This window comes from Orycteropus afer, unplaced genomic scaffold (genome assembly GCF_000298275.1).
Source record: "Orycteropus afer afer isolate SDZICR_OR568_19922 unplaced genomic scaffold, OryAfe1.0 scaffold00179, whole genome shotgun sequence".
NCBI lineage: Eukaryota > Metazoa > Chordata > Mammalia > Tubulidentata > Orycteropodidae > Orycteropus > Orycteropus afer.
In genome coordinates this window covers 3621013-3634147 of record NW_006921766.1, presented here as the reverse complement: position 1 = coordinate 3634147, position 13135 = coordinate 3621013, and the positions used below count along the sequence as shown (strand labels likewise).

Below are 13135 nucleotides of genomic sequence, written 5' to 3'. Positions count from 1 at the left end.
TCTGCAACTTCCAGGAGGCCAGCACTCCACAGAAAATTCTCTTAAATTCCGCCGAGGTCATCTGTTGAGTGTACATATAACAGACTCAACTGGGCTGAGCCAGCCACGTGTTATGCCAACAAGTGGAGGAAGAAAACACAGGATGTGGAGCTCTGATGCTTTGGAGCAAACATTTCCTCAAGAAAGGGGTTTAAATCAAATGTTCTACTGAGAAAAAAGGTGTTTGTCACAGCAAGACCCTGGAGGCCATGCCATAACCAGCTCAAAGGAAATGTAGGATTAAATGTGTGTGCAAATTTAGGGAATTGTGAGCCACTTTTTGCAGCAAGATTTTAAAATTTCCCTTTTGTTGAGAAAACACAAAAATGAAGGGGCCGTGGTGGTTCTGTGGTAGAAATCTCCCCTTCCAAGCAGGTGGCCCAGGCTCGATTCCTAGCCAATGCTCCTCATACTCAGCCACCACCCTTCTGTCTGTGAAAGCTTGTGTGTTGCTACCACGCCAAACAGGTTTCAGTGGAGCTTCCAGACTAAGATGGACTAGGAAGAACAGCCTGGAAATCTACTTCTAAAAATCAGCCAATGAAAAGCCCTGTGAATCACAGCAGTCTGACCCACAACCGATCACGGGGATGGCACAGGACTGGCATTTCGTTCCATTGTGCATGGGGTTCCCATGAGTTGGGGGCCAATTTAGCAGCAGCTAACAACCAGTTATCTAAGATATTAATTATAGTCCCTTCTTTCTGAACCCCAAGAAAATAAAAGATCCTTCATTGTAGCCATCAAGCCTAGCTATTTTCAACACACTAAAATCTAAGGGTTTTTTCTAGCTTTTCCATAACAAAGAAACACAGACATGTTGCCCTGTTCCACTCTCTTTGACAAGAACAGTAACAGCAACAGTTCCAAAAATTGCAGAGTGAGGGTTTTGCACCATTAGCTTCCAGCATCTCACAGGGAGCCTTCTCCCTTTGTGTGCCTCTCTTTTATGCTCTGTGTGTCTCTTCCCTTTTATACTCAGAAGGGATTAGGGACATGCCCTACTCTATATGATCTTGTTAATCAGGTAAGACCTTCCAAGACTCTTATTTTCAAACACGGTCACATCCAGAGATACCAGGGTTAGGACTTCAACAAATCCTTTTTTGGGAGACACAACTCAATCCATAACAAGTCCTGAGGGCCAGCATCTGGACAGTAGGAGCACAAAAATCTCTGGACAGTGAGCCCCTAGCTAGGTGTGTGTGTCACCTACAAAGCTGGGGGCACCCAGGCAGCAGCTGGCCAGCAGCCTGGTGTTGCAGGATTGGAAGTCAGCCCTCCTAGCCTCTCACTTAAGTCCCCCTGGATTCCCGCCACTCCGTAAGGGGTTCCTGCAAGTGTGCTGCAAGGAAACATTAACAAGTATAGATGGACACTCTCCCCTCAAGGAAGACAAGTGTGTAGGTGGTGCATGCTGCAAGGAAATTCTGTAAGTGAAATTCCAAACTCCCAATGGTGGCCTGGCCCGTGTTTGAAGTGACGTCTGATTTTTCAAATGGTTTCTTTGCAATACCCAAAGATTCTCTGCTTTCATAGACATTTCATCAATGCTCTGATTGTAGGATTGGGTCTACAAAAAGTCTGCTGACTTGCAGCATTTCCAGTTCTTGCATATTGCATAACAAGTAAGGATGAATTCTAGATCGCACGTCCTTTTGTGAAGAGGAGGTCACATGGCCAGCAGAGCAGGCAAGGAGCCAAGCTCCAAGGTCCATTGCCAGGCTCATTACCTCAGGAGGGCATTAAGGCATCGGGATCTCTCAAAGGCCGGACACAGGCAGAATGGCCTTGTGCCAGGGAGTACGTGACAAGTGGAGCTGCTCAGGTGTCATGCCACAGGCCCCCAGGAACATTCAACTGTCCCTATTTTGCAGACCCTCTGTATCCTTGGGCTCTCTACGACCTGCTTTACTCTTGTCAAGTTCATATTTTATTATTGTTTTTACTCATTTAATCTTTTCCTCTCACTTAATTAGCCCCAAAGCTCTAAGCTGTATTTAAATAGATCTTAACAATGACAGTAAATCCTCCTTGGAATAAAAACAAAATCTATTTCAACTTGAGCACAGACTTCTACAGAAATCAGAGTTCCGTGAAATAAGGCTCAGGAGGGGGAGCTCAGGCAAGACAAGGGTCACCATCGGGACACCAAAATGAAGGCAAGAAGATGGTACAAAGTGCTTAAGGCCCTCCAAGGAGGCTAAGCATTTTTGAATACAAATCATCAAAGCTCTTTTGATCCCTAGTCTCAAACCCTGTGGAGCAGTTCTCTGCAGCACATGGGGTCGCCATGGGTCACAGCAGTTAATGACAACAACTCTGGCAAATGAAGACATCCCAGCCGCAGATCTGTGTTAGATGGAACTTGTGCCCTAGAACCTTACACTGTGATCTTGGTCCTCAGAGCTTGTTTTTTGCATGTTTGTTATTGTTGTTAGTTGCCATTGAGTTGGCTCCAACTCCTGACAGCCTTATGTACCACAGAACAAAATGTTGCCCAGTCTTGCACCACCTTAACGATCATTGGTATGTTCAAGTGCCCTGCTCACTGTGTATTTTGAGTGACTTCCAACATAACAGTTCATCTTCCAGCACTGAATCAGACAATGTTTTATTGTGATCCATAAGTTTCCATTGGCTGATTTTAAGAAGTAGATTGTCAGGGCTTTCTTCCTAGTCTGTCTTAATCTAAAAGCTCCACGGAAATCTGTCCACTATGGGTGACCCTACTAGCATTTGAAATACTGATGACATAGCTTCCAGCGTCACAACAGCATATAAAGCACTACAATATGACAAACAAACTGAGAGCTAGGTGGTGGATTTCATGTGTAGAAAGAAGTAAAATCATTCTGAAGTGGTCGTTTGTGGGATAGGATAATTCTCATTGACTTCTAATCTAGCTCTTCAAAACCCAGATCTTAATTCTGCTCCTTCAAACCCCAATATCCTTCCTAGGTGCTCTTGAAACCCCCAATTAACAGAGTCTTCTCCCAAGTTTCACCAGTCCCACTCTGCCCTCAGGAGGAGCCTCTGGGAAAAGGGCCAGCCTGGGAAAAGCCACCAGGGCTTGACCCATTGTGATCTTTCCAGAACCAAAGAGAGTAGCAGGTCAGGGCAGGGGGCCAAGCTCCCTTGCTCCCTCTGTTGCCCAACCCTTCCCATTGTCCACAGATGCTGAGCTGCTTAGAGCACATGTACCATGACCTCGGCCTGGTCAGAGACTTCAACATCAACCCCATCACCCTGAAGAGGTGGTTGGTAAGTGTCAGGCCCACTTGCTATCCTTCTGATATACATAGTTCCTTGAGTTGCAAGATAGCTGACTGTCAGCACCTGCTAGGGGGCCCTGGTCTGCCTGCAGATGGAGGGTATGTTCCCATGGGAGCTCCCAGAGGACGTCACTCAATCCTTGTCTGTCCTTCCACCAAAACATTCTCTACCTTCTAGACTTATGCCTCAATGAGAGAGAAATAGGAACCAGGAAGGACAAGTGAAGCAATATGTTCTAAAGCTACAGTGTTTATGTATATGCGTGTATGCATGTATGTATAGGTATTGTGTGCACATGTATGTGTGTTGTGTGCATGTATGTGCTTACATGTACGTGTGTGTGTGTGTGTGTGTGTAGCAACAGATCCCTTTTTAGAATACCATATTGCTTAGAGTCAAATTAAAGACTTGTCAAAGTGGTTTAATGGTGATTGGGGGCCCAGAGCCCCCATCTCTCCAGCCCCAACTTCATGTCCCCATGTGGCTCCTAATGTAACTTAACCTGTGAGGCCAGTGTGAAAATCTGTGAAAGGGCTATCCCCATACCTGCTTTCCGGTGCCACATGTGGCCTTCCTAGGCCACCATCCCTTACCATTGGGCCAAGCCAGGAATAATACCATTAGACACGAGTTCAGATGGGGATGTGGCAGAGACCCTTGAGACAGTCAGTGTCAGTGGGAACCCAGGGAAAAAGGTACATCCTGAATCACTGTGGATAGAGAAGGTACATCCTGAACCGCTATGGGTGGAGGGCAGCTCTTGTACAAGGCTGAATCAGCCTCTCCCACAGCTCTGTGTGCACGACAACTACAGGAACAACCCTTTCCATAACTTTCGGCACTGCTTCTGCGTGACCCAGATGATGTACAGCATGGTATGGCTCTGTGGTCTCCAGGTGGGTCCTGGCATGTGCCCCCCCCCCCCGCCACCAGTCACCGCCCAGCCTATTGCCCATACTCCTCAGTTGCCCTGCCACCTACCAGGGAAGCTACCTGCTTAAGGCCATCAGATTTACCAGTGCTGAGGCCACTCCTACAATTAAATAAATAGATGGACCACCTCCTCAGCCACTCCAGAGAACAGGCAGGTTCTCTACCACAGGCTGAGAGGCCTGTGATGGCTAGAAGTGGCTTGTCCTGCCCACATTGCTCATTTCCCTTAGTAACTACCAGTTCCAACACTCTCTCGACCCTCCTGCACCCCCAGAGTAAAGAAGACAGAAACCTGAACTATGTTTTCCCATGCAGGAGAAGTTTTCCCAAATGGACATCTTGATCCTGATGACCTCAGCCATCTGCCATGATTTGGATCACCCAGGATACAACAACACGTGTGTACATGAGTTTATCTTCCTTCCTTCCTTCCTTCCTTCCTTCCTTTCTTTCTTCCTCCCACCCTTCCTCCTTCCCCCTCCCTTCTTCCCTCCCTCCCTCCCTCCCTTCCTTCTTTCCTTCCTTTCCTTTTAAAGGATATTCTGGCTATTCGAAGGAGGAGGTACATAAGAAGTGAATTCCTGGCAGGTGCAGACCATGGTTTGTTTTGTCAACCCCATTGTGGCTTGTCTTCTAGGCTACAGGTGCCACTTATGTACTCAGACTTGTTCCCCTGCCACAACGCCTTTGAGCTCAGGTACCTGGGTCTCCATGGCCTCCCTTGGATCTCTCCTGCATCTGCAGGTACCAGATCAACGCACGCACAGAACTAGCCGTCCGCTACAATGACATCTCACCCTTGGAGAACCACCACTGTGCCGTGGCCTTCCAGATCCTCGCCCAGCCTGAGTGCAACATCTTCTGCAACATGCAGCCAGATGAGTTCAAGCAGATTAGGCAGGTCTGTGGGGGCAAGGGTTCTCTGGCTATAGAGCAGGGCAGGGCATTCAGGGATGAGAAAAGACACTGAGCATGACTACAGAGCAGAACCCAGAAACTCCTAGTCACAGCAGCACCTCCAGGCCCCAAGAAGAGTTGTCCCCTTTGACATGCATACATGGTAACCAATTGACATGTACTACACAAACCAAAAATGAAAGTCACTGCCTTTGAGTGGATCCTGACTCATAGCGACCCCTCCTTGGGTTTCTGAGGCACTATCTCTATAGCAGTAGATTGTCCAATCTTCCTTCCAAGGAGTGGCTGGTGGGTTTGAACCACCAGCCTTCTGGTTAGCAGTCAGATGCCTTAGGCACTACACCACAAGACACATCAACTGTTTAATTTAACCCTCATAACACCTTTCAAGGTAAGTCCTATCTCCATTTTGCAGCCATGAAACTGAGGCTTACAAGATTAAATAATTCACCTATGGGGGCACAGTGTGTATGTAGCAGGCTGGGAAGACAGTCTACTGCCTTCAACCACCAGAGCCCTGACTACTGCACCTTCACCCCCAGCCTCTGTCACCTATCACCCTGTGGCCCAGTTTACCCCACTGCCCACTTGAAAAAAAGAAGCTCCTCTCTCCTTGGGATATGTTGGGAGGAGGAGAAGAGGGCACCTGCCTAAGAGGAAGGTTATTCTGCACAGCTGCCACCTGTCCTAAGGCAAACACTTCAACTCACCAAAAATAGTTTTGCCCTTCTGCACAAGATGTCCCCATTGAATTTAGTGTGCCACCCAATGACATTTTTAGGACAGAGAAGATATCAGCATGGTCTTTTTGAGGAGTATAGTGGGTTGAGTGGTGGCTCCCAAAAAAGATGTCCGTCTCCTGGCCCCTGGAACCTATAACTGTGACCTTACTTGGAAAAAGGGTCTTGGCAGATGTAGTTAAGTGAAGGATCCCAAGATGAGGAGATCATCCTGGGTTACCCAGGTGAGCCCTAAATCCAATGACAAGAGCCTTATAAGAGACAGAAAAAGGAAAAGGTCACAGAGAAGGTCATGTGAAGATGGAAGGGTGCATCTGCAAGACAAGGAACACCTGGAGCCATCAGAAGCTGGAAGAGGCATGGAGCACATTCTCCCTCAGAGCCACCAGAAGGAATCAGCCCTGCCAATACCTTGGTTTTGGACTCTGGTCCACAAAACTATAAGAGAATAAAGTACTGTTGCTTTATGCCCTCAAGCTTTATGCTTTATGGTCATTTTTTAATGGACTCACTCACTGCCATGGAGTCAATTCTGACTCATAGTGACCCTATAGGACAGAGTAGAACTAGGGTTTCCAAAGCTGTAGTCTTTACAGAAGCAGACTGCCTCATCTTTCTTCTGGAGAGCGGTTGGTGGGTTTGAATCAGCAACCTTTAAGCGGCCAGCACTTAACCACTGTGCCACCAGGTCTGCTATTTTTTATGGTAGCTACAGGAAACTAAGACAAGGAACCATCTCCAATCTCTTCGATGAGCCATATTCTGCTATGGAACCATGAAAACCTCTCCCATTCTGTGTCTTAATGGCTTTCCTTCAAGATGCACCTGGTAAAGTCTCTTAGAATCCAGTGCCAGGAAAGCACTCATCTCCCTTCTGGAGAACTGATAAGCTTCACTTTATCAGAGAGCAACAGCCTCATAAACCATTGTTTCCCAATTTGTCCACACTTCCAGGAAGTTCAAAGCTAAATGTAGTACTCAATTATAGTCCTTATTGAATCACCAGTTCCTGGTACAATTATCTCCCCTTTATCTACAGGCCTTCTGGCCTCTCCTCCATATTTATGGAGCCACCTGGCAAGCATGTGCCATGTGTTGTTATGATAAGTTGCAGCAAATCTTTCTCTGAAGTAGGTGAAGGTGCAAATCAGAGAGAGAATATGACATTGGCTGCTACTGCCCCTAGTGGTTGCACAGTGAGGACTTCCTCCAGGGAGAGGACCTGGAGAAGCTGAGCAAGCTGCATGCACCCTTCATGCATGACTCACCCCAAAGAGTGTCAGAGAAGTGTCCTGGAAGAGAAGGAAGATGCCTGATTAGAGGAGTGGCCACCCTACAAATGAGATGTCCTCATACTAGCCACCACGGAACAGACCAGGTTGTCCTTCAAATATATTACTGACTAAATAATAAGACTTTCTTCTCAGGGTAAAATCAGTTGTTGCAATTTTTAAAAATATTTGTCTTTGAAGATTTTTATTTTGAGAGATAAATGAATAAATTCTTCACTGATACAACATGAAATCTTTTTAGACAAATTACATAACTCAAAATGCCAGTGATACATCCTGAATACATTTCAAATTACCTGTATTGGCTGATTTGGTTTTGTATTTGATGCTTGTGGCTGGTTGTGGTTTTATTTTATTTATTTCATATTTTTGAAAAGTAGGACAGAGAAATTCCTGGTAGAAAGATGTGCTTTCTAAATGTGTGTGGAATAAATGGATAAAATGATGAAAGGATAGAAGGAAGGATGAGTGGCTAGATAGATGGATACATGGATGATGAATGAATGTTGGATGGATGGATGATGGATTGGTGACTGGATGGGTGTATAGAGAGATGGAAGGCCATGGTTTTCAATTATGCTACTTCTAAATCAATATTTGTTAAACAAGGTAATGAAATACTTACATTAGAAAAAATCATTTCATCACCATTTCTTAATAGGAGAATTCTATTAAATATATTCTGCCTTTCATCATTCTCAACCAGTATATATACGTATAATTATAATGTTGTTGTTATGTGCTGTCGAGTCAGACCCAACTCATGGCAACCCCTCCTTGGGTTTCCGAGGCAGTATCACTACAGAAGTAGATTGCCCCATAGATAATAGAAAAAAATAGTCTAAAAAAATTGGTCATTGATCTCCAACAAGATCTGAGAGGAATGAACCATATTATTAAATCTGGGAGAAACTTTTGTCCTCAGCTAAAATCTGCTAGGTTTCATGAGTAAGCACAGTGCTAAAGCAATCTGCATGAGGATTGACAGTTCAGTAGCAGAATGCTCACCTTCCAAGCGGGAACCCAGATTTGATTCCCAGCAAATGCACCTCATGGTTGCTATCATGCAGAACGGGTTCCAGTGGAGCTTCCAGACTAAGACAGACTAGGAAGAAAAGCCTAATGATCTACTACTGAAAATCAGCCAGTGAAGACTATGGATTGTAATGGTCCAATCTGCAACCCATCAGGAAGATGGTACAGGACCCAGCAGCATTTCATTTCATTGGGTATGGAGTTGCCATGAGTCAGTGGCCGACTCATTAGCAGCTAAAAACAATAAGCCGTTCTCCAAGTAAATGGTTCCAGGCAGCCTGTGCTTGTGGCTGCCTTGTCTCTGAGGACACAGTATATACAAGGTCTCAAGACACACATGGACAGCAGTCACACCAAACTGAGGTTTCAGCCTCCAGCCTCCACTCCCCAATTGCATCTGGCCAATTTCCTCAACCTCCTCAAGCCTCAGTTTCCTTATCTGTAAAATTGGGACAGCAAATCTTAGACACACATAAGAGTTGATTCTTGAAATGACTGCAGAGGGCTCAGTGCACAGCAGGTACTCATTAAATAATCACTGAGATCATTGAATGCTCTTTAATTTTGCAGGGGATGATTACATTGATCTTGGCCACTGACATGGCAAGGCATGCAGAAATCATGGATTCTTTCAAAGAGAAAATGGAGAATTTTGACTACAGCAATGAGGAGCATATGACCCTTGTAAGTAGGTTTGTTTGACCTCTTTTGAGAGCTGGTCAAACAAGAGTCAGACCACCCAAGTGAGACTAGAGATCAAGAAGCCAAAATTCTGGACCTGGTTTTGGAGTGAGGTGTTAATAAAGCTGGTTCTCAAGGCCACAGCTCTTACTGGGAAGGCCCCTAAGTTACATCCCCTTGGCTGATAAAACTCCCCTCCCCCCATGCATTTTCCCATTCCTCCATCCCTTTCTTGGTTTGAGGGGAATGGGTGAAAGCCATTCATCTTGCTCCACTTTCCTGAGAATAAAGGCAAAGGCAGGGAAGGGGCCTTCCACCAGGATGGTGACTTGAGCCAGAGCACACAAGTGGAGCCTGGGGCTAAAAAGACCCGATTAAAAGAGAAGACAGAAGCCAATGCTACCTTGGCATCTGTGTAATTTCCTCACCTCAGTCTGAAAGGATGGACAGAGTGGAAATCCTGCCCAGTGGACACCCACCAGATCAGCAGCAGCATGACCACGACAAGGGGTTGCCAATGCAGGTGCCCTCACCATCCTTCACATGAGGGCCCCATCCCTCCCCTGTATCACTTCCTCACTCGAGGTCCTCGAGCAAACAAGCCCACTGGATTTCTTTCATTACGCATTCTTACTTAGGCCTCCTAACAGTGCTTTTTCTATGTGTTTTTGTGTACCCCCCAATAGTCAATATTTTTTTTAAAACTTTACAATTTATAGTTTATATTATAAAATGTCTGTGCATTAAGTCTTTTCCAAATTACTCAAGCCCCTTCCAGAAAGTGTTCTGACACTTTGGGGGTGTGGGGTGCTCTGACCCTCCCAAGGGAGGCTAAGGATCCACACACAGATGCTTGGGCACTCACTGCAGAGGCTGGTGCCATTGCAAGGGGAGCACAACCTCTCTCAGGGTAGCAAGGCACAGTCCCACCCAGCCCAGCACTGTGCTCCTCCACCCCGTCCTGCCTCTGCCTTCAGGCCCAGACAAACAAACAGTAGTAGTGCATTACATCATATAGTCTAGGACCTAATTCCCACTGTCTTATTTCAGCTGAAGATGATTTTGATCAAGTGCTGTGATATCTCTAATGAGGTCCGACCAATGGAAGTTGCAGAACCTTGGGTGGACTGTTTATTAGAAGAGTATTTTACACAGGTAGGAGTGCTGCAAAGTCCTCTCACCTCATATTGTTCTTATTAGCTCCATTTCATGAGGGCTCATGTTTGCAAGGGTGTACCAAGATGGACAGTATGTTTGGCACTGGACAGATTCAGCAGGCTTCAGAAAGTCTTCACTAACAGATATACATCAGAAATGAAATAGGTTGTAATTTTGGGACATTTGAGGCTAACAAACCAGAAAAGCTAATGTTGTGAAACTATCCCTGTGACTACTAACTGAGTCACTGCTAGGGGCGAACTTGTCCAGCAAACAGCCTCAAAGTTGAGAGCAAGGAAAGAACCCAAGGGCTAAGTAAGACCAAGTATACCCATATACATATGTGCTTATATGCACACATGTGTATACATACGTACACCTGAGTACCCATGTACACACATGAACATACATGCACACATGCTTACATATGCACATATGCATACATGGCATATCAGAAGGCTCTACGTCCTGCCTTCACAGTGACCCAGGGCCACTTCCACTGCTCTGTCCAGAGTGTGCTCCCTGCAGTCTTTTCCTTCACACAGCTTCGCCATAGCTCTCTCTAGCAAGAAAGAGCTGAGACATACAAAACTTGAAGTCAGTCTAAAATGGGAAATATTGGAAAAGACAAGAAACCACTAAGTAGAACAGCCTGATCAAGCCAGGAGGGGCTCTGCAGGCTACCTCTACTGCTGAGCAGCACATGACACATCTGACCAGTGGTGCCTACCTTCCACACCATCCTCCCAAACTGCCCGTGTACACCCAGTGAATGCTCCACTCAGCACTTAAGATGCTGCCGTGCTTTCCTTGTTCTCATTAATCTGAGCATAGCATGGTTTGGTAGGAGTCCCCGGATAGTGTAAACGGTAACGTGCTTGGCTGCTAACCAGTAAGTTTACTGTTCCAGTCCACCCAGAGGCACCTCAGAAGAAAGGCCTGGTGATTAGGCCTTTGAAAACCATATGGGGCACAGGTTCTACTGACACGTGAGGTTACCATGAGAAGGAGTCAACTTAAAGGCAACTGGTTTTTTTCTTATGGTTTGGTTGGTTGGTGGCTAATTAATGCATCCTTTTCTTCCTCTAAAAACAGTGATCCGCGGTGTTCTTCAGATTCCTTTGGCATTTGTTTCTTTAATATCACCATAGGGAGCTCTGGTAGCATAGTGCCTAAGGCACTTGACTGCTAACCAAAAGACTGGCGATTCAAACCCATCAGCCATTCCTCGGAAGGAAGGTTGGGCAATCTACTTCCATAGTGATACTGCCTCGGAAACCCAAGGAGGGGTTATTGTGAGTCAGGGCCAACTCGATGGCACATAACAACAACAATAACATCACCATCTATTGTGTTACCCACAGAGCGACCATGAGAAGTCGGAAGGCCTTCCTGTGGCCCCCTTCATGGATCGAGACAAAGTGACCAAAGCTACAGCCCAGATTGGGTTCATCAAGTTTGTTCTGATCCCAATGTTTGAAACTGTGACCAAGGTAAGTGGCCATCATCACACATGTCTCCAGGGATGCTTATCACTGGGGTACAGCTCAGCAATGGGACCTTGGGGCCTGCAGAGGGAGGCCGAAAAGCACTACAGGAGGAGAGTGCTGTGTGCACTGGGTTCTCAGGGGACAAGGATGGGAGGGTCATCTCCCTGGAGCCAGAGAAAGCCTCAAGAGGAGTTGGTGCCACCAGAACTGAGTCTTGAAAGACCAAAGAGTGTTTCCCAAGTGGACGGGTGGGATGCAAGCTGAAAGTGAGAGAGTGCCATAAGTAGACCCACAGGTATAAGCTGTGGGTGAAGGCAGAGAGAGGGTGGTCAGGGGGCCTGGAGGTCACACCAGGGAGATGGCCTTCACTTATAAGCAGTGGGGCTGCAAACAGAGACCAGTGGATAAGGTGTATGTGTTAGAAGGTGGGGCAGAGAAGGGAGTGGCTTTTGCTGGTGTCCATGTGAAAAATGACAAATGCATGACAGAGAGGGACCCAGGGATGGCAGGTGTGTGGATCTCAGGAGATAGAACTGACCAAACAGCACCTGAATCTCCATTACCTGGGAGCCTGCGTAGCCTCAGACCCAGGAGGCAGCAGGCTATGTGACCCAAATAGATGTGAACTCCTGTTTGACCCTCTGAGATCCCTGTGACCCAGCAGCAAACACTTGTTCACTCCCACGTTTTCTGATAGAATGTTGAAGCAAATCTACTCCTCCCTCCCAGCTCTTCCCTATAGTTGAAGAAATAATGCTCCAGCCCCTTTGGAAATCTAGAGATCGTTATGAGGAACTGAAGCAAACTGAAGATGCCATGAGAGAGGTAAAATGAAACGTGGGAATAAGTGGGCACACTCCATTCCCCAATCCTGACTCCAGGATTTGATGATGCCAAGTGCACCATGGCTGAAGTGGCTCCCTGCCTTACATAGTAAACTGGTGCTGGTGCTGCTGTAACACAAATACCACCCGTGCGTGGCTTTAAAGAACAGAAATTGATTGTCTCATCGTTCTCAAAGCTAAAAGTCCAAATTAGGGTCTTGGCTGTGTGGATTCCTTCCTTGTCAGTAACCCTGGGTATTCCTTGGTTCCTTGACTTATAGAAGATCCACACATGGCATCTGTCTTTCCCCATGTGTGTATCTCTGTGTCTATTCTGGTCTTTTTATATCTCAGAAGTGTGTAGGTTTAAAGCATACCCGACACTGATATGGCCTCATTCATATAACAAAAGAAACCTTACTTCCAAACAGCATCCCATTCACAAGTATAGGGGTTAGGATTCCAGCACATATTTTGAGCAGACACAATTTAATCCATAACTCTCCCTCTGAACAAGGGTACATCCTCTTCCAGCTGTATGCTAAACCGAAATGACACATGCCCAGTAAAAAGCTATGCTGCCCTGTACCCATTCATGGGAATAACAACCACAAAAGTAACTTCATATAGCCCCAGGTTTACTGAGAAATTCTGTTGCATTAGCCACCCTGACAGCATCATGGTTACTTGTACAGTGTAGAAACACGACCCTGCAGCTGATCTTGTTCAATGGGGACATGGGGGGGGGG

At 46.2% G+C, this 13135-nt stretch overlaps 1 protein-coding gene across 1 annotated transcript in view; it reads left to right on the top strand.

The window, feature by feature from the left end:
* Nucleotides 1-12396, top strand: part of PDE9A (phosphodiesterase 9A) — a 191687-nt gene extending 179291 nt beyond the window's left edge. Inside the window, exons 11-18 of the mRNA XM_007947308.2 lie at nucleotides 3217-3303; nucleotides 4107-4211; nucleotides 4564-4646; nucleotides 4993-5149; nucleotides 8804-8917; nucleotides 9965-10069; nucleotides 11437-11565; nucleotides 12292-12396. Of these exons, the coding sequence (XP_007945499.2) occupies nucleotides 3217-3303; nucleotides 4107-4211; nucleotides 4564-4646; nucleotides 4993-5149; nucleotides 8804-8917; nucleotides 9965-10069; nucleotides 11437-11565; nucleotides 12292-12396 (885 nt within the window). The remainder of the gene's footprint in view (nucleotides 1-3216; nucleotides 3304-4106; nucleotides 4212-4563; nucleotides 4647-4992; nucleotides 5150-8803; nucleotides 8918-9964; nucleotides 10070-11436; nucleotides 11566-12291) is intronic.
* The last annotated feature ends 739 nt before the right edge of the window (nucleotides 12397-13135 follow it).